Here is a 22,740-nt window from a genome sequence, read left to right on the forward strand (position 1 = left end):
AACAGTCTTGAGTCTGGATTGGAATCCCTCCAATTGTTTTTTTTTATTTAAAACTATTGGTGTCCACTATTCATTAATATATTATTTATTTTTTAATTATTAAAGTTCTATATTTAAAAGTTCATAATGATAAAAAAAAAAACCTGACAGTCTAGACTTTAGAGCTGGGTCAAGCTTTAGGCTTAGCAACATACATACACACATATATATATATATATATATATATATATATATATATATATATATATATATATATATATATATATATATATATATATATATATATATATATATATAAACAACAACATAAAATAAAAAATAGAAGCGTCCATAAGGATCATTTGGTAAATATTTGAGATCTTTACCCACACACACACACACACACACACACACACACACACACACACTCACACACTTATGTATAATACACACAGCATCCAGAAGCTGCTGATGTTGCTACACTCCAGCGTGTTGACGTATCCACTGACGGAACTTTGTGAGTCGTGTGTAGACACCGGGTTTGTTGCGACGTGCACAGCCTTCTCCCCAACTCACTATCCCGCACTGGAACCAAATATTAGCTTCGGAGAGACAAACCAGAGGACCGCCCGAGTCACCCTGCACAAAACACACAAGAACATTTAAGATATAATGTTAAGAACCTTTTGAAAGTTTGGAAAAACTTTTAAAGTGTTTGAGATACACATGCTTGTTCCTTTTATTTGCAACACACCAGGTCGTTTAACGGTATGAAGATTTACTTTGACCAAACAAATATATAAACGCACAGATATTACGGTTTATTCTCATTGAAAAACCCGACCTTAGCATGAACAACAGCTCTACACACTCTTGTTATCTGGACAGTTACAGAAATTCAGATGAAATACGTTGCGATGCCTTTAGTAAAAACTTGCCAAATGTGTTCTTCAATTGTTGTAGATTTCTTTCTAAAATTCTGACCCAGAGCAGTTCAATAGGATTTAGGTATGATGACTGGACAGCTCATTCCATGATGAATAACACTCAGGATGACTGCTCTCTATATAACACTTAAAGAGCTTAGACGTAGGCTTCGGGTCATCGTCTTGTTGTAAGGTGAATTTGGTTTCAATGAGCCACAGAAAGAATTGAATGGTGTTGAAGTATGGAATGGTAGCAATGTTGGATTCGTTTTCCTTTTACCCACAATAATGCTCCAACATTCCCTGCTCCAAAACCACCCCAAACCATTAAGCTTCCACGTCCATGTCTAACTATAAGGGTGGGGCAGTCTGCCAACATCTTCTCTTCTGTTCTCTGTCTAGTAAGTTCTTCTGTTAGAGCAAAAAAACTTCACATTTGGACTCATCCACAGAAAATGTTTCTAGTAACTCACTGTCCGAATCGTGTGTGTTTGCCTTTTAACTAGTTTGTTAAATATATAAAAGAAACATGCATGTGTCTCAAAAACAATAAAAGACTTGGTGCTCACAAACTTTTGACCTGCACTGTACATTATAATTAATAAGAAAATAGAATACTCTAAGGGAACAAAGCTAAGACTAAAAATTGTGTTAAAAAAGACAAACAAAGGTGTAAAAAAGATAAATAAATAAAACAGGAGACTGGAAAGATTAATAGAAGCCGTAAAAGAGGAGCCAAAAAAGGATACAGATAAATATAAATAGATAAGATAAACAAAAAGAATGAAAATGTGAGAATGAGAAATAAACAACTATATACGGGGAAAAGATTAATAGAGGAAAGGAAAGGTAGTAGATTGGGAAATTAATATGCAAGAAGAGAGTGCAGGAAAAAGAAAAATGAGGCACAGAAAAAAAACAGTATAAGTTGAAGAGATAAAGGGAGAAAAGGGACCAAAAAGGTAAATGTGTTCGGCAAAACAAAAAACGATAAAAAAAAAAAACAAACACACACACACACACACACTGAATTTTACAAAGATTTTTATTTTGAACATAAATAAGCTGCACCAGTCTATAAGCCGCAGGTCTACATTGAAACTAATGAACTTTACACAGGCTTTAATAAAAGACAGTGTCTGTTACACGGCTTGTATCTAAACAGTAGCCTACCAAGAAAGTCATTGTTTACTGTCTTCCTCCTTCCTTTCACAACAATTTCTCTCGGGAGGTTATCTTTTGGCATTGTGGTGCGTTTAAAAATCACCATCGGTGAAGCTTTTCTCCCGATGCCGTGCAGCTCAGAACACAGGTGAAGTGTTTTTCATGCCCGGTTGTTTTCAGCGTGACGAATGATTTGCATTTCCTGTAGACAGTCCGAGTGAGCGGCAGGTCAAACGTCAGAGGAACCACATCCATATTTATGATGTGCCGCGGCCCGATTCAGTGGGAGCGCATCTGATTTAATATTAAGAGTTTCATTGGTTCACCTGAACCCGTTCCGCTATTTCATTAGTCTAATGTTATGGGGCCCAGGAAAAATCCATAAATTAGCCGCTTCGTTTTTTAAGCCGCGAGGTTCAAAGCGTGGGAAAAAAGTAGCGGGTTATAGTCCGGAAAATACGGTGTGTGTGTGTGTGTGTGTGTGTGTGTGTGTGTGTGTGTGTGTGTGTGTGTGTGTGTGTATATATATATATATATATATATATATATATATATATATATATATATATATATATATATATATATATATATATATATATATATATATATACACACACACACACACAAACACACACATACATATAAATACACACACACACACACACACACACACACACACACACACACACACACACACACACACACATATACATACATACATACACAAAACAACAAACGTTTCATAATGAAGTGTTGCATTCGTTCTGGAGGAAATAAAAATTTTCAATTTCAAAAAATTTAATTAGCTTCTTTTCTAGATAATGGTGCATGATGTAAACCACAGAAAGGCTCCGTAAACTTTATTATTGCATCGCCCTTCAGCCTACAGTCTTTCCGCACCAAAATACGATTTTAGTGCTGCAAGATAACCGCCTTGAAAGGAGTGACCGCTTGTTTCATGTACAATACACCTTATGTGACGTTAATACATCTTGCATCCTGTCTGTGTGAAAGCACTAAATAAATGGACGTGATTAGAGATGGATGTTCATCCAAATATATTTTGGGTGATGTAAGAAAATAATTACCTCAGAGGTTGTACAAAAGGTGTATTAGCTGTTTAAGGGGGACACATTGTGTACATTAGATTTTTAAAACTTTGCATCAAATAAAAAAGAGGAGGACACAGAGGACGATAAATGAATTAAGAAAGAAAACGAGGGAGAAAATAATAGACAAGAATCTGAAAGAAAACATAAAGAAAGAGACGATAATGAGTGAGAGGAGCTGTGGGTGGGAGAGACACAGATAGAGAATTTAATTATTATTATGATCAATTGTCATCAATCATATCGTACTTCTAATTTAGCCGTATTATTTATTGTTCCATTTCATTTCGTCGCCATTACTCCGGAATGATTTGTTTTAGGTGTAATACAATTTTGCCGTTAATTACTTTGCCAATATCGCTGCGTAAACAGCGCAGGCAATAAAGCCTGTTTGGATTGGAAACTGAAATGAGAGAACGTGAGAGAGGACGAGCCAGCACATGAGTGTGAATTAGAGAAGACAGGGCGACTGTGGAGATACAGAGAGATGGGAAGAGACAGGCGAAGGCAGGAAGGGTTTGTCTGAGGGAAGCGAAGTAAAATAAAAAGATTAGGGGTGGAAAGAGCAGACAAGTATGAGGAAGAAAGGATGAACAACAGCTAAAGGAATTATGGAAATTGGTCCGATTTTCATATCAGGGAGCAGAGGACAACAATTATACTCCTGCAGCATGAGCTGTGAACAAGCACACGCACAAACACAATCTGCAGGAGATACAAAGTCCAAGTCATGTTTACATTTGAGGAACAAAACACAACAAATTAAGCATTTCTCATCTCTCAAAAAGGCCAGAATATTGAAGCTGACAATGAAAGAGGTGTGGCTTCAGCACCTTTCAGTAAAGTAGAAGAGGTGTGGCTTCCACTTTCATCAGCCACAGTGAAAAAGGCATGGCTGTTGTGTTTATCACTTGAAGCAGGAGAGGCGTGGCTTCTGTGTTCATCTGTCACAGTGCAGGTGTTGTTTATTTGTCACAGAAGCTATACCTTGCTCACAATAAAGCAGGTGTGGCTTTTGCCCCTTTCAGTAAAGTGGAGGAGGCGTGGCTTCTGTTCTCATCAGCCCTAGTGAAAAAGGCATGGTTGCTGTGTTTGTCACTTTCAGGGCGGTAGGTGTGGCTTCAATGTTCCTCAGTCACAGCAGAGATGTGGCTTCTGTTTATCCATCCCAATGAAGGAGGTGCAGTCTCAGGATTTATTTGTCCTAATGGTTACTGTGTATAGAACATGGAGTAAAGGCGGTATAGCTTCTGCATTCATTTGTGACAGGTGGAGAAGGTGTGGCTTCTAAAATCAGTTGTCACAGTAAAGAAGACATTTCTTCATGTTCATCTTTCACAATGAAGGCTTCTGCTGTGGCTTCATCTATGTTCAATGCATTTACAGCATCTTGACAGATGCCCTTGTCCAGAGTGACTTACATTTATCTCTTACACGTTTATAGGACTGTGGTGAGACCTGCGATGTTGTATGGTTTAGAGACAGTGGCACTGAGTAAAAGACAGGAGGTGGAGCTGGAGGTAGGGTACCTCCACCACATTGCCCTCCCTCCCATTCACACACATGTACTCTGTCTTACTCCTACTGACTTTCATTCCTCTTCTCTCCAGCACGTACCTCCACCTCTCCAGGCTCTTCTCAACCTGCTCCCTACTCTCACCACAAATAACAATATCCGCAAACATCATAGTCGACAGAGACTCCTGTCTGACCTCGTCCGTCAACCTGTCCATCACCACTGCATATTAACTTATTGAGAGAAAACGAATAGTTCTATGTGAAATCAGACATTGAGCACATACACATCACCAGAATGGCAGGATCCTCATCCCATAGCACCTCTGCGAATAATTAAATGAGAGATTGGTAGCCGAATCAGGCTCTTCCAATCGAAGCGTTGAATCTTCGACTACTCTGTGTCGCCCCCTACTGATGTCTAGGACTTATTTTAATTTATTGTTTTTTTTTTTTTTTTATTATTATTATTAAAATGCCCATAACATCCAAAATCTCAGAAAAGCAAATATGCAACTCATGACTTTAAAATCCTTTGTAATATTGTGTGACAGAGTCTTAAATCTAGCAAGAATTCGATAACATTTGTCTTACACTATTAAGGCTCGAAATTAAGAAAGTCTTGTTTAAATTACATTTGACTCAGCCAGTGTTTAGTAGTAATGTTCATATACAACCATTCAAATGTATAGATATGATCATTTAGTTTAACACAGAGGGAGACGAAAAGGGAAACTAGATAGGGAAGAAAGATATGAGTTTAGTTACAGATCATAAGGGGAAAAGAGGAAGAGCAGAGAATGTGTCAGCAGTGTAGCAGAGATGGATGTCCTTCGATTATTTCAGACTGAAGCTGGCATTCCTTATAAACGTGTTTCTGGTCATTTCATAGATTTTTTGGAATCTTGTAAGTTTAAATATGACATTTCCAATCGAGCTCAAAGCTTAAGTGAAAAAACTGAGGGGAAGAAAAAAATGTGTGTATATGTACAGTATATGGATCTATTTTTAACAAAGATAAAGATGTGTGCGTCTATACCTGACAAGCATCCACACCTCCGGAAAGGAAGCCGCTGCACAACATGCGCGAGGTCACCTGACCCTCCGTCACCGTATCACATACTGTGTCATTAATGATTTTCACCTCTGCTTTCTGAAGAAGTGTCGCAGTATTTCCTGGAACAAAGCCACAAAAACACACATGCACACAGCTTTGATCATATTTCGACAAGGAGCTTTTAGTATGACCAGTATAAAGATGACTAAACATGGACTGCAGATAAGCTGAGACATAATATAAAAATGTTAGACAGAGAGAAAGAAAGTAAAAAAAAAAAAAAAAAAGAAAGAAAGAAAGAAAGAAAGAAAGACAGACAGAAAGGAAAATGTACAAAAATATGTCCAGTGGTGTGTGCTATCTCCTTTTACTCAAGTTCTACTCTGAGCATCTCTTCTCACTTACTTTCTACTATAATCATCTCCTCTCACTCACTTCCTACCATAATCATCTCCTCTCACTCACATCTTACCCTGATCATCTACTTTCACTCAGGTTCCATCCTGATCATCTCCTCTCACTTAACAGCTACTCTGAGCATCTCCTCTCACTCACCTTCAACCCTAAACATCTTTACATATTCACCTTGCTTCACTCCCCTAAGCACCTCCTATTACTAGGCACCTCGCTGAGCACTTCTTATAACGTGACTCCCTACCTGAGCACCTCCCTTCACTCACCTCCTTCCCTGAGCACCTCCCTTCACTCACCTCCTTCCCTGAGCACCTCCCTTCACTCACCTCCTATCTTCTCTGAGCACGTTCCTTCACTCACCTGCCTTCACACAACTTATTCCATCCACACATCCCTTCACTCACCTCCCTCCCTGAGTGCACCCCAGCCAGTCACCCAGCAGGGCATTCCAGGGGGGAACACATGCGAATTGGAGGGAAGACACACCGGATGGACAGTGCTGGAGAACACGAGTGGCTCTGTAAGTTCCAGTAGTGCAATGTCATTATCGTATGTCATCTGGTTGTAGTCTGTGTGTGTGATGATATTCTTCACCCCACGCATCTGCACAGATTTCTCCTCCTTCTGCTGATCGTTCATTCCACTGTAGGTCATCCAGTTCCCCGGCTCACGGTAACTACAGAGCCATAGAGAAGCAATTAGTCTTACATACAATGGAAAAATATGGGACTGGAAAAAAAAAAGAGGAGATTGATTCATATTATTAGTGGCTCTAAATTCAAATGTACAATCCTAAATGTTTTCCTGAGCTAATGTTAAACTTTTCCTGCTAAAATCCCCTGAGACCTTTGTTTTCAATAGATTGTAGCATGGCATGTAGCATTTTTTTTTTCCTCCAAGGCCCATGCAGGAACAAAGCGAAACACTTAAATGCATTTCACACTTTAGCACACCGCTTCACACTGTCACACTTTAGTGCATTGTTTTTTCCAATCCTGGTTTTCGAGTCCCTCTACACTGCATATTTCTGTACTTCTCTGCTCAAAAACTCTTGTGGCACAGCATGGTAATGAGCTGAAAAGCAGCACTGGGAACAGGTAAATAACAAGGCAGGAAGGCTGAAAGCTTGGTGGAAAAACAGCTTTAGTCCGCCACCTGCTGGAGAGTTCTGGGAATTACAAGTTTTGGGATAATCTTTGTATGGGATCATTTGCGATATTCTTGAAAACCTGACAGAAATATTGTTACAAGACAAAGCAAACTACTTGCTGTGTACCTTATAATTTTAATAAAATGCACAGTGCAGGGAGACAGATACTTGCAGGGACTAAGCACATTATTTTATGCAAAAAATAAACATTATAATAATAATAAAAAAATGTAAAAAACCTTCAAAACCACTGATGAAATTTGATATAAGGAGCGTTTGTGTAGATTGTGTTCATTCAATTTTTTTTATATAAAAATCTAATTATGAAAATAATAACATACAATATACAATAATAAACAATATTTTTTCTCACAATAAAAAAAAAAAAAAAAGTATAATTTCTTGCCATCTTATAATTAGGCTTTTGGTTATTTAGTTTTGTGGGACTCAAACAACCTGAGTGTAAAATAACTGATCAGCTATCAGTAATCCATCAGGGGCTTTATTAAGCATTCTGGCATCAGTCCAAGAATATGGATCGCTATGTGCTTTTCAAAAGCGAAACAGGAGTCAGAAACGCACTTCTCTTACAGTGATAAGTTGCCCAAAAAATTATTTGGATTGCAGTGTGCAGTCTCTGAATAGCTTTCTCTACTTTCGATCATATTATTTGTCATTTGGGGACTCCAGAGTGGACAAAACTTCCTTAGTGAAGCCCACAAATTAAATTCACTTTAGGTTAAGGCTCATTAGATTGGAAATATTGTGCAAGTCAAGGCATTGATCATATGGTCATATGCACATTACAGCATAGTAAAATTCTTTCTTCACATATCTCAGTGATGTAAGAAAGCTGGGGTCAGAATTTAGGGCCAACCATTAAACAGCGCCTCTGGAGCACAGAGGGTTAAGGGCCTTGATTAAGAGTTTCAGCTTGGTGATACAGGGACTTGAGCCCCTGACCTTCTTATCAGTAACCCAGAGACTTAACCACCCCCTATAAAACAAATACATTTAACAAATACATGTATTTTCTAATAATTTTCTCTTTGTGTTTGTGCTCAAACGATAAAAAAACTGAAAAAAAGGAATGAAGGCATTGCCATTCACATTTTGTGTTTAGGAACATATTGGAAAACAAACCTCCCGGACCCGAGCATGTTCTTAGTCATTTCAAATGTTTTTCCTATGATAAAGGATGAAAATGACACTTTTCAAATGACACTTCTGCGCGCAAGCAAATATTTTTTTTTTTTTAGCATTATTTCAGTCACCTCGCCATCTGGAAATTTAACCAGTATCGATTTTTCATGTGGTTCCACTTACGAAAGGTCTTCAGACATAAAGCAGTGAGAGGCACTGAGCAGCCATTTGTCTGCAATGATGGAGGCACCACAGACATGCCCGCTGGTCTCGAAGTGCAGGCTGACCTGCCATGGCCATTCCCCCACATCAGCATTCTGCCCTCCGACAATCCTGTTGTGTTTATATGGTCGCTCACCACAGTCTGAAACCAAGCAACCAATAAAAATTAAAATTAAAATTATAAAAAAAATTAAAATTGGTGTCAAGTCAATTAAATAATAAGCTGTTATTTTGGCCTGCTGTTTCAGTACTACTGTGGTTGTTATTGTAGCGCTACAAAGACTTGCTAATTAGCTAGCACAAATTCCTGGCTTCTATGCTCAATAGTTACCACAAGAATATAATGTTGTGACGTCAGCTGCCTTTAATGACATTATAATCTTTTTTTTTTTTTCCTGAGGTCAGTGTGTGTTTATTAATTCAGAAATCATCATTAAAGTTGATACCCAGGCTAACAGGCAAAGCAGTGATAGACAGTGACTTACCACAGTCCTTCTCATCAGAACCATCTGAGCAGTCCGTGACTTTATCACACTCAGCGTTGAGTTTGTTCACACACTGGTCATTTCCACATTTGAAGCTGAAATCTGTGCACATTCCCGTAGCTAGAAGAGAAAGAGAAAGAGAAGTGATGATAAATGTCGAAGAAGAAACCTAGCACCAGGACAATGAAATTCCTTTCCCCTTTTCCCCCGACGCCCTTCTTTTCTGCACTCCCTTCTACCATAGTTTCCGTCTTTCTTGCTTTTTCTTCATTCCTTTTTTTGTTCCTTAATGCCTCTTCTTCCTTCCTTCTTTCCTTTGTTTGTTCCTTCCTGCCTTTCCTTCCTTCCTTTACTTCCTTCCTGCTTTTCATCCCTTCTCTCCTTACTTTGTTTGTTCATTCCTGCTTTTCATCCCTTCTCTCCTTACTTTGTTTGTTCATTCCTGCTTTTCATCCCTTCTCTCCTTACTTTGTTTGTTCATTCCTGCTTTTCATCCCTTCTCTCCTTACTTTGTTTGTTCATTCCTGCTTTTCATCCCTTCTCTCCTTACTTTGTTTGTTCATTCCTGCTTTTCAATCCCTTCTCTCCTTTGTTTGTTTGTTGCTTCCTTCCTTTTAATCCCTTCTCTCCTTTGTTTGTTTGTTGCTTCCTTCCTTTTAATCCCTTCTCTCCTTTGTTTGTTTGTTGCTTCCTTCCTTTTAATCCCTTCTCTCCTTTGTTTGTTTGTTGCTTCCTTCCTTTTAATCCCTTCTCTCCTTTGTTTGTTTGTTGCTTCCTTCCTTTTAATCCCTTCTCTCCTTTGTTTGTTTGTTGCTTCCTTCCTTTTAATCCCTTCTCTCCTTTGTTTGTTTGTTGCTTCCTTCCTTTTAATCCCTTCTCTCCTTTGTTTGTTTGTTGCTTCCTTCCTTTTAATCCCTTCTCTCCTTTGTTTGTTTGTTGCTTCCTTCCTTTTAATCCCTTCTCTCCTTTGTTTGTTTGTTGCTTCCTTCCTTTTAATCCCTTCTCTCCTTTGTTTGTTTGTTGCTTCCTTCCTTTTAATCCCTTCTCTCCTTCCTTCTCTCCTTCCTTCCTTCCTTCTCTCCTTCCTTCCTTCCTTCTCTCCTTCCTTCCTTCTCTCCTTCTCTCCTTCTCTCCTTCCTTCCTTCCTTCCTTCCTTCCTTCCAGTCCCTTCTGTCCTTTCCTTTCTTCCTTCCTTCCTTCCTTTTTGCTTTTCTTCCCCGTGCATTTACCTGCTTCAATCCTTTCTATCTTTCATTCCTTGAATCCTTCTTTCTTTTCCGCTTTTCCCTTCCCTCTCAAACATCATGAATTCTACCTTTTTTCTTGAAATCTATTTGTCAAGTTCTACTGAAGCTAAGCTTTGACAGGGCAAAAGAAAAACAAAACAGCTGGTAAAATCTACTTTTGATCATTTTTAACTCGATGTTTTAATACTTTATACTTCAATCTATTAGTCAAAGCAGAAGCGAATAATTCTGCTAGTGGAGATTTAAGGAACCCTGCACTTATTATCCATTGGATACGAGCGCTTCAAAAGGCCACGTTAAAATAAATTGCGGGTTTGAACATTTAGCTGAAGACTGGACGCTGCTCTCTTACAGTACAGCCAGAGCTACGATATCAATCACAACTCCTGGTCGATAGAGGGCGAGGCAACTGATCAGCTTTAAATTATGCACTAAACAAGCTGAAGAGCAGGATGGAGTGTGCAAGACGGACAGAAACTGAAGGATGATTCAGGAGGATTCGGTTCAGTAAGCAGTAAGCTTTTACCACCTGTCTGTCTGTGCGGTACATAGCTGAATCAGTATTTAGTTTAACTTCAGACTGGCAGCAGGTAAACGCCTACCAGCAGAAACAGCTCATGAGCTCATTTAGAAATGGGCAGCACATAGACAGCAAAATTAAATAGTAAATGTAAAACACACACTTACATACATGTCTGTATTTCCCAAATGGGGTCTAACAAATGCAAATTATTTATAAATGAATTATTTTATTTTTTATTTTATTTTATTTAATCAATTTAATGTGTCAATTTATTCAATATAATGATAAAGTGTATTATGTTCATTTGATTGATTCTATATTATTTTTGAATATTACATTTTGTATAAAATATTACAAAATATTATTTTATATATTGTTTACTCAAGCAGGCATCTTATTTAAAATAGTTAAAAAAAATGTAAACTGTTGTTTACAAATGTTAATAATAAAGTGCGTTAATTAAAAAAAAAAACGACAAGCAATTTTATGTTTTGCATTACTTTCCCATAAATGTACCGAAACTCAACCGAACTGTGACTTAAAAACCGAGGTACGTGTCGAACCAAGTTTTGTGTCATCAGCGATAATTATTTAAATCAGGACAATCATTGAAATGTTATACAGAAATTTTCTGGCCTGCAAAACAATCTGGATGTGTCTGGGTGAATATTCTGATGTTCCAGCATTAAAAAAATATATATATTGTGATGAAATAGATAGAGATATCAGGAATGTCTCTTACACTCTTTACAGGAGGCCTCGTCACTGCCGTCTGCACAGTCTCTTGCCCCGTTACAAGTTACTGTGTTGGGCAAACAAGTGCCATCAGTGCAACGGAATTGATTCTTCTGACAGCCTACAGAAAAAGAGAGAGAGAGAGAGAGAGAGAGAGAGAGAGAGAGAGAGAGAGAGAGAGAGAGAGAGAGAGAGAGAGAGAGAGAGAGAGAGAGAGAGAGAGAGAGAGAGAGAGAGAGAGAGAGAGAGAGAGAGAGATACTGTCAACAGTACACCTTAGGGATGATAAAATCTACAGATTCGCATTGGTGCATCGCCACTAAAATTCAACGATGAGATGCATCGATTTAAAGTGTGAACTGGATACAAGTTAGCATTTGTATCGCGATGCATCGTTTTTTATTTATTTATTTATTTTATTTTACATATTTGCATCGGAAAAAAATGGTTTATTTATATATAATTATTAGTAGATGAGCTCAATTTTTATTATTTACAAAGTGAACAATAATTTGTTACCAATATTTTATTTGTAGATTGTTTTTTTCTCAGCACCACTGCTGCTACATGAATAAGACGTATCACAACACTACACAGACCTACATGGAGTATCAGAGTTACAATGGTTCAACTTTTCGCTCTTGCGATGATGACAGCAATACATCAAAATTACGACATATGGGACAAAAATATTTTAAGTTTCGCGGGTCACAGGGGCAGGCAAATGTAGCAGCCTATGTGCCACCCTCCATTCGCAAACCAGCGCTTGTCCACATGCCTCGCTGGCACATACCTATATCTTGTATAGTTAAATAAAATTGTATTATTAACAAATTACAGTATACTACCGTATACTGGATTTCATTCAAATTTTTACTATTTTTTGCACTACAGAGGCCTGTTGTAAAAGGGCCATGCATTAAAAGTCAGAAGGCTCTTAAGTAAATTGATGATTTGCTGTTTGTCTAAACCAAAGGAATAAAGTCGAACTATCTGTACCATATTAAGTTGCATAGCATCATATTTTTTCATTGCATCGCATTGTTTTTCAAATCGGTTTACACTGCATCGTTATAGGTTTGAATCGTTACACATCGCATCGTTAGCTACTTCATGTGTATCTTTAATGTATCGTATTATTGGCTATGCATTGAGATGCGAATCGCATCAGCCTCAGTTATGGAGAAGCACATCCCTAATACACAGACATTCTTTCTGCATTTGATTAGCGAAGACCTTCTAAAAAAGGCAGGCGGCCTTCACAGATTCAAGGTGAAATCAAGGTGCCTGACTGTATAAAAGTGTGTAAATGGACACCAAAAACTGTAAATATATGTCTGTATCCTGACCTCCTATATTAAGGGTTTGGTCAAGGTTTTTATTTTAGGTCTTTTTGTTCCACCACTCATTAATTCATAATCTAGTCAGAAGACTATAAGGCAGATATAATGGAAATGCTGATTACAGGACAATATCTGAATTATGCTCAGAAAGAAAACCCAACACAGATTAACAACCCAGATTTAAAACAAACAAACTAACAAACAAATAACTTACTGCATTGTCGTTCATCGCTGCCATCTCCACAGTCGTTTACTTGGTCACACACCCAGTACATAGGTTTGCAAATTCCATTATCACATACAAAGTGGCCCTCCTCACATTCTGGAAGATAATGAGAGGACACATACACTCGGATGTGTAATATATATACATTTATTGACCGGGGATCGAACCCAGGCCGCAGCGGTGAGAGACCACCAGGGGACCTATGTTTATTTATATATATGTACAGTGTATATATATATATATATATATATATATATATATATATATATATATATATATATATATATATATATATATATATATATAGTTGAACTATATATATATATATATATATGTTTATATGTAATGTTTAAGTATTTCTTTTCATTTCTCATTTTTTAACAATTATAATGTTGTGATGCCTGTATTCTCCTTGTAGATGGCAATCCCATAATTCTCTTTTCTGAGCAATACAGCAAGAACATTTGTCTTCGAACTCTGACTTTAAGGTTAAACCACTAAAACCTATAGACATGGTTGTTGTTTTTTCCCTTTAAAACAAAAATTAAAGGTTCTATTTTTTGACATTTCTGACTGAATTGACATCAGGAGAAAAATGGAAAATCTCCATTTAGCATAACAAAAAGCATGGGTTCAGTGTTACTGTTTTTTTCTTGTGGGAAAAGAATCTAAAGTGTTGGTCAACACATGACTAAATTGAGATTGGGGAAATGGATGGGAATTCCAATGAGGCAAGTGATTTGAGAGTTCAAATCATCAGCATAATTACCAATCATTCCAGATTAATTTGCTGATTGGCTCATGTGCCTTTTGATTTGGGAGAAATAAAGAAATGTGGTGCTCTCAACATGCGTAAATATTGGCAGGTCTGCTATCGCTTATACGTGTGCATGCATAACTAATTTGTTAAAAAAAAAAAACAATAATTAGTGTTAGAATATTACTGAAAAACAGAAACAGAAACATCCTTCTAGTACTTACTGCACTTTTTCTCGTCGCTCATGTCTCCGCAGTCGTTCCAGCCATCACACTGCAACTCTTTGGAGATGCAGAAACCTGTGGCACAGCTGAACTGACCCGGACAAGCTTCACACGGAGAGACAGACACAAGTACAGTGATCACACATTAGATCATAGCCAATAAATGGAATCATTCAGCTTTTTTGACACATAAGCAGCACTGAAAATCTTCAACAACTCACTAAAAATAATATGAACATTAAGATTTTATGATCTATATATTATATTATTTTTAAAAGGAAATCAGAGCAGCTTACGGTTCTGTGGGTCGTATGCATTGTATTGGGCGCTGAAGCCTTTGTCTGTGTATGAGCTGTCCGAATGGAAGGTTATTACCATGTTGTTGGAGTTGCTGTTCAGAGTCAGAGCAGATCTTTCGCCACAGTACCTTACGAACAAGCAGAAACAAACACCACCGTTCTTTATTATGCTTCATGCATTCCAAATCAGTTCGGGCGGACATGTAAACTTAACATATAGACATGGAGCTAACAGCCACAATACTTGGAGAAACAAAATGAAGCGAAAGTGTCCGTAAAAGAGAACATTTTCCTTTTTTGCAATAAATTCAAAGTTAATAAAAACATTCATAAATAAATACCTTGAAGAATTTGACCTAATAACTCATTACAATGCTGTTGTAATGTTGTTTTATTACAATAAAACAAGGGAAATGTTGGAATTCTCATTGGAAGGTTGTGAGTTAAAATCTCAGCACCATCAAGCTGCCAGTTTTGGGTCCTTCAACTACTACTTTCTTTCGGCTTCTCCCATTAGGGGGTCACCACAGCGGATCATCCGCATGTTTGATTTGGCACATGTTTTTACACTGGATGCCCTTCCTAACGCAACCCTCCCCATTTATCCGGGCTTGGAACCGGCACTAAGGCTTGTGCAACCTTAATGGCTGGGGTTGGTTCCCTGCCCAAGGATCAAACCTGGGCCGCAGCGGTGAGAGCGCCGAATCCTAACCACTAGACCACCAGGGAACCTAGTTTTGGGTCCTTCAACTGCTCAGCTATATAAATGGGATAATTGTAATTCGATCTGGATAAAGGCATCTGCCATATGCTGTAGATGTAAAATTTGGGATCAATTGAAACCAAATGTAAAATCTCAGATGTCACTCTGGATGAGTTTCAGAAAAAAAAAGATCATATTTTAGGCCAAAATTAAGATTATCTTACTGTAATATACATTGATGTAAATTTTTTATGATTTAAAACAACATAATGGTCTTGTGTAATCATTAAAAGATACAGAAGAGCAAGTCCTACTTTGTGCCATTGATCTGCACATAGTCTTTGTTGCAAACGCGGATGCTGACGCCCGGTTCCTTCAGGCGAAACATTGTAAACTTCACCCGGATTTTCATACCTATTGGGACCTGGGCACATCACAAAGCACAGCGTCAGCAATGGAGGTGTAGTAAAGGACAGATTTAAACACCATTCTGTGCTACATCTTAACTGAACAGTCAAAAAGAACTCGACCAACCCATATTAACGATAAACTGATTTGATTTTACAACTAAATTGTTTTTATATAACTGCCACTATTGATCATATTGATGATATTTAATTCTTATAGATAACAATGTGCCACAGAGTATCCGTAAGACAAAGTCCATAGCTTGAGATAAAATTATATTAGGGTTTATATGTTTGATGATGAGGAAATTGAATTCGTACATCAACAACTCAGCTGAGCGACTATAAATAAAGTAATACACAGATACAGAAGTTATGAGAGAATAGAAAGCGTGGTTACATTGATGTTCCATTTGCAGTCCACCATTGGGGGGTAGAAGCTCGGATAGAATGGGGTGGTGAAGTTTCCGGTCAGGTTGTTCAGAACGCCTCCGCACGTCGCAGCTACAGAAGACAAATCATACCACATTAACTTAAGATTAAAGACATCAACTCACTTTGCATGACATTAAAGAATAAAGCACCAAAAAATAGTTATAATGTCATGACAATCGAATAGCCATTCTGTTATTAAGTGTAATATTGCATGACCAGATAAAAAATCTAATTTAATACTTTAAATTCACCTTTAGGTTCAACGCCACACTTAATATACAGCATATGTGAGAACCCACGAGATCCAACCTAAAAAAATTGCTTTAAAGCATAAACAAGAACTCAGGTTTGAAGCTTGCAGGATAAAGACCAGGTTCATTTGTGTTTATATCTGGTGATTCTATGTAAGTGTCTGATCAGGAACATGCGACGTTCCTGCTATTTATATGCAGGATTCCATTTAGCTATTTATATGCAGTGTGGGCATGAGAACATAATGGGAGAACATTGTTTGATAATAATACCTGTAATGGCAGAGATGGCATTATAACGTGCATCAAATCCGGGTCTCTGAACCGTACTATCAGTGATGAAGTTAATAAGCATAAGGTTGCCAGAGGATATAACTTCCAGGGGGTTGGTTGGGGGTCGGTGACCACAATTCCTGCAAAAGAATTTCAAGCATTTCAGGTGTGTATTGATGTCCCAGGATTGCAACCTGTGCATTGATGTCAAATGAAATGTGCATTATGTATGAATGTATGTATGTATCAATCAATCAAATCACCCATACCCCTGAAGTATGTGGACAGGCATTAATACCATCATGAACTACAAACCATGAAACACCACCCCCTACCAGCAAGACCATCCTTCCAGAAGGAATTAACATCTTCTAAGATAGCTTCGATCGTGAAAACACGATCACCCATCAAAGCTAAACTGCTACCTGGTGACCTGGTCGAGAGTCTGACGAGAGGTTCGGCACGACAGTGTGGTGAACCAACAACAATTTTGCACTAAACACTGAGAAGACAAGGAGCTGATGGTGGACAACCAGGACCAGGATATGACACACATACACACACTCCTATCTACATTGATGGGAAGTGGAGCATGTGATTAGCTTTAAATCTCTGGGTACATGTGATTTATCCATCCATGTTGATTGTCAAGTTCGGTTTATAGCGCTTTTCACAATGAACATTGTCTTGAAGCAATTTAAGTTTAATGTTCAAATTAATAAACACTTTCTGACCAACCAGATTTAATAAATATCTATAAAGCAGCCTCCAAACTTTACTTCAGGGCGACCATTTTACAAAAAAATTCTAAAGAAACAAGCAAAAAGTACAAACCAACAAGTAGACCATGGCAAAAAATATTTAGGTATCAATCAATAAAATTATACTGAATTTTAAAAAAAAATCTTAAAAAAAAAAAAAAGGCATACAGTTTCCATACTTGTTTGCAAAACACAATATGTGGAACGTCTACTCACTGTGTGATGGCGTGAGTTGTATCAGTGCTGAGAGAGTCAAAGATGAACACATAGTCTGTGGAGCAGGAGTCCTGAACGTAGAAATAAGGGAACTTGACCATGATGGCACTGCCCTCAGGAGCACGGATTTGCCACTGGCAGCGCGTCTGGACTGGATGCTCATTTGGGTATCCAGGAGACTGGAAATTCTGAATGGTGGAAGTAGCATCCAAACGAAAGAGACATTCTGCAGCTGGAGAGAAAAACATTTGTCACTCAGAGAAACTGCAGGCTAAGAGGATGCTTCAAAACATGCAACTAAAAAAAGACTAACCCTGGATAGAAATGTTTACTTGGACAGAGATAAACTGCAGTCAAACTTGGGAATTTATATATTAAATACATTAAGATGAACTTTAAATCTAGATGTCTAAGAAAGTTATATATATATATATATATATATATATATATATATATATATATATATATATATATATATATATATATATATATACAGTGAGGAAAATAAGTATTTGAACACCCTGGTATTTTGCAAGTTCTCCCACTTAGAAATCATGGAGGGGTCTGAAATTGTCATCATAGGTGCATGTCCACTGTGAGAGACATCATCTAAAAAAGAAAAAAATCCAGAAATCACAATATATGATTTTTAAACTATTTATTTGTATGATACAGCTGCAAATAAGTATTCGAACACCTGTCTATCAGCTAGAATTCTGATTCTTAAAGACCTGTTAGTCTGCCTTTAAAATGTCCACCTCCACTACATTTATTATCCTAAATTAGATGCACCTGTTTGAGGTTGTTAGCTGCATAAAGACACCTGTCCACCCCATACAATCAGTAAGAATCCAACTACTAACATGGCCAAGACCAAAGAGCTGTACAAAGACACCAGAGACAAAATTGTACACCTCCACAAGGCTGGAAAGGGCTACGGGGAAATTGCCAAGCAGCTTGGTGAAAAAAGGTCCACTGTTGGAGCAATCATTAGAAAATGGAAGAAGCTAAACATGACTGTCAATCTCCCTCGGACTGGGGCTCCATGCAAGATCTCACCTCGTGGGGTCTCAATGATCCTAAGGAAGGTGAGAAATCAGCCCAGAACTACACGGGAGGAGCTGGTCAATGACCTGAAAAGAGCTGGGACCACCGTTTCCAAGGTTACTGTTGGTAATACACTAAGATGTCATGGTTTGAAATCATGCATGGCACGGAAGGTTCCCCTGCTTAAACCAGCACATGTCCAGGCACATCTCAAGTTTGCCAATGACCATTTGGATGATCCAGAGGAGTCATGGGAGAAAGTCATGTGGTCAGATGAGACCAAAATAGAACTTTTGGGTCATAATTCCACTAAACGTGTTTGGAGGAAGAGGAATGATGAGTACCATCCCAAGAACACCATCCCTACTGTGAAGCATGGGGATGGTAGCATCATGCTTTGGGGGTGTTATTCTGCACATGGGACAGGGTGACTGCACTGTATTAAGGAGAGGATGACCGGGGCCATGTATTGCGAGATTTTGGGGAACAACCTTCTTTCCTCAGTTAGAGCATTGAAGATGGGTCGAGGCTGGGTCTTCCAACATGACAATGACCCGAAGCACACAGCCAGGATAACCAAGGAGTGGCTCTGTAAGAAGCATATCAAGGTTCTGGCGTGGCCTAGCCAGTCTCCAGACCTAAACCCAGTAGAGAATCTTTGGAGGGAGCTCAAACTCTGTGTTTCTCAGCGACAGGCCAGAAACCTGACTGATCTAGAGAAGATCTGTGTGGAGGAGTGGGCCAAAATCCCTCCTGCAGTGTGTGCAGACCTGGTGAAAAACTACAGGAAACGTTTGACCTCTGTAATTGCAAACAAAGGCTACTGTACCAAATATTACCATTGACTTTCTCAGGTGTTCAAATACTTATTTGCAGCTGTATCATACAAATAAATAGTTAAAAAATCATACATTGTGATTTCTGGATTTTTTTTTTTAGATTATGTCTCTCACAGTGGACATGCACCTACGATGACAATTTCAGACCCCTCTATGATTTCTAAGTGGGAGAACTTGCAAAATAGCAGGGTGTTCAAATACTTATTTTCCTCACTGTATATATATATATATATATATATATATATATATATATATATATATATATATATATATATATATATATATATATATATATATATATATATAAAAGACTTTTAACATTCAAAGCTTTCAGAAAAAAGTATACAGAGAAAATGTGTGTTATGGCCTCAAAAAAATTATATCTTAAATTATTAAATGAATTTTATATTACATCATGATCAAATTTAAGTTATTTAAAAATATTTAATTTATATGTACAGTTGCTTTGTTGCATTTTTCCTTCCTTCCTTCTTTCTCCATTCTCCTTTTCTACCTTTTTCCTTCTTTCCTAACTTTCTTTTCTTCTTTCCTACCTTTTTTTCCTCGTTTCTTACATTTCTTTCATCATTTCCTCTCACCCTCTCTATTTATTGTTCATGTAAAGAAGTTGATATAAATCTAAGACTACTAACAAAAAACTACTTTTCATTTATTTTCCATTATTTCCAATATTTTTTTACTTCACATAATAGAATTTAATCTGACTGAGGGTCTGATGGGTCTAAAAAAACAGCAGCTCTTAAACCCTTTCATTTTTATATCACTCACACACACATACATGTGTGTGTGTGTGTGTGTGTGTGTGTGTGTGTGTGTGTGTGTGTGTGTGTGTGTGTGTGTGTGTGTGTGTGTGTGTGTGTTCTTTAGCACTAGCGCCAAGCTTCACCTCACTGCAACACGCCCTGCTTCTCAGATCGGTTATTTGGTTCTGCACCCGAGTGTGATTGCTGGACACAAATGATCTGAACGGAATGACGGAAATGATCTGAGGTTCGATTTCAGATGAACTACATTATAAAAAAACTATCCACAGAATCCTTGTAGGGATCCTGTATTGAAGAGTGTAGGTGTGTCTAAAACTTAGATTGGTCCTCTATGACCTTGGTGCAGGTTTAAGGTAAAACATGCAGGAATAAGTGCTGGGGCTGAACAAGTGCATAGTGTTTTACATGTTCATGCAGGAAAGCAGCAGAAGAATGGAAAAGGGAAGCCATTTTTTTAGTGACTGGCAGGAGAGAAGCTGCCAAGCCAGGTGGAAAATTGCAAAGCAGCAGTGACTGAAATAGGACATGCTTTACTCACAGTCTCTCGGGTTCCTGGCCATCCGGGGGTCTGTAACTGCAGAGAGAGAGTGAGAAAAAGAGAGAATGAGAAGATGTGATCACACCTTTGCACTCATTCTGTCCAACATTACCTATATGAGTGTCCAAAATACTGCAGATCCTTTAATATCTTATCTCACCTTGGTGCACACACTATCAAAAATACACACACACACACACAAATCCTGGTTGCCACAGAGGGTAACAAACATCTCCCACAGTAAATCTAATGCAAGCAAGTCAGAACTCTGAGACACACATCAACATGGCTTTCTGAGAACTTAAAATGAAGTCGTACCACAAATCCAAGTAAGGCACAAACAAGCTACATGTTTTATTGACAGTTCATGATATTAAACGTAACTATCATGAGATAAACACAACCATTTACATCAGAGGTCGATCAATAGTTTATTTTACGAATACCGATAGCTATTAAATTGTACTTGCCGATAACCGATTGTTGTTTTTGAAAATGGATACTGGATAAAAAAAAAAAATCTTACACTCCATGTAAAACCGTACCGAACTTTAATACAAAAAGAAAATAAATCGAAAATCTGCTAAATTAAATAAATATGAATATATTAATAATATTAAGAAATACTGAGAAAACTAGAAGACATTCATTCAAACTGAAACAAAAAGTAACACTCCAAATCATCCAAAATAAATTAAAAAAGACATTTTAAATAAACAGCACATGGTGTCAGTAATTCTACTCTAGAGGCCGCTCTGATACTGGATTAAGTGACCTGGAAAACATATCATACTGTTTTTTCTTTTGCCAAATAGCCGAAAGTTCCAGCAATCAGCTATCGTGCAGATTAAACGGCAAAAACGATTAATTGGTCCTCCTCTAATTTATATAGTACTATACATTTGTCACTTAAGCATGCTGTAGTAGAAGAAAAATAAAACACTGGCATTTGTTGGGATTTACAGAAACAGTTTTTATTTTTTAATATATATATATATATATATATATATATATATATATATATATATATATATATATATATAAATAAAAACTGTTTCTGCCATGTCTGCATAATCACTGTTGATAATTTCCAATAACATAATTTCCATCCTTTCATGTGCTATGCTATTTTATTCAGTGTTAGCTTAGTGCATTATTTATTGTATACTGTACTTTCTACAATGTGCTCTGTGAAACCAACCAGCAACAACCGGTGCTGTTAGCCACAACCACCAGTGCAGTTACTTCCTAATGAGTTTCCAATCCCTTATACAACTGGAAATCGGGTACTACGTAATTGGCCAAAGCAAGAGGGGGAACACAAATAATGAAACCAATCCTGGATTTAAGAGTTTTAGAATAAATGCCCTAATAAGCATTTATAAATATAATTATCACCACAATCTCATTACTTCCCACACAGCTGAATTCTCACCAACAGCAGTAAAGTTGTAATGCATGAATAATGTGCTGATGAAACATTTCACTTCATCTCACTAGAAGAGGGAAAAAAAAACAGGCATTCTGGCACAGGAAAATGAAAATACATCCTGACCTTTTCATTACCCAGACTTAAGGTCGTTTGTAAATTGCACGAGTCGACAGCTCAATCATGCATTCATCATCTTCTCATTATCGCCGCTGTACTGTATTTACACTGATGTGCATGTCTATGCACTTTTAAATGCCAAAGTCTAACCTCTTTAGTCGATTTCTATTCCACTTAATAACAATCATATTAAACAGGAACCATTTCAATAACTACTTTTATGTCTGAGACAAGGTGCTCTATTTGCTCCTTGTGCTTTATACACAAGGTGCTTAGTGAGAACATTCATGGACATTTCAGTCAGGTGCAGTCAGTGTTTCAATTCATCCCAAATAGAGTTTAGATCAGAGCTCTACAGCACGGCACTCAAGTTCTTACACTACAACCCATGTAAAGCATATCTTAATGGAGCTGGCTT

At 37.6% G+C, this 22,740-nt stretch overlaps 1 protein-coding gene across 1 annotated transcript in view; it reads right to left on the minus strand.

Annotated features, from left to right (window-relative positions):
- Positions 1-267: 267 nt before the first annotated feature.
- st14 (ST14 transmembrane serine protease matriptase) overlaps positions 268-22,740 on the minus strand; it is a 60,984-nt gene continuing 38,511 nt past the window's right edge. The window contains exons 6-19 of the mRNA XM_083547868.1: positions 20,774-20,809; positions 17,565-17,796; positions 16,588-16,727; positions 16,029-16,132; positions 15,536-15,645; positions 14,516-14,646; positions 14,220-14,324; positions 13,227-13,334; positions 11,677-11,790; positions 9,165-9,284; positions 8,641-8,821; positions 6,569-6,840; positions 5,733-5,869; positions 268-618 (exon numbers count right to left, since the gene is read on the minus strand). Of these exons, the coding sequence (XP_083403994.1) occupies positions 457-618; positions 5,733-5,869; positions 6,569-6,840; positions 8,641-8,821; positions 9,165-9,284; positions 11,677-11,790; positions 13,227-13,334; positions 14,220-14,324; positions 14,516-14,646; positions 15,536-15,645; positions 16,029-16,132; positions 16,588-16,727; positions 17,565-17,796; positions 20,774-20,809 (1,952 nt within the window). The 3' untranslated portion in view covers positions 268-456. The remainder of the gene's footprint in view (positions 619-5,732; positions 5,870-6,568; positions 6,841-8,640; positions 8,822-9,164; positions 9,285-11,676; positions 11,791-13,226; positions 13,335-14,219; positions 14,325-14,515; positions 14,647-15,535; positions 15,646-16,028; positions 16,133-16,587; positions 16,728-17,564; positions 17,797-20,773; positions 20,810-22,740) is intronic.

This window comes from Silurus aristotelis (assembly GCF_946808225.1).
Source record: "Silurus aristotelis genome assembly, chromosome: 8".
Lineage (NCBI taxonomy): Eukaryota > Metazoa > Chordata > Actinopteri > Siluriformes > Siluridae > Silurus > Silurus aristotelis.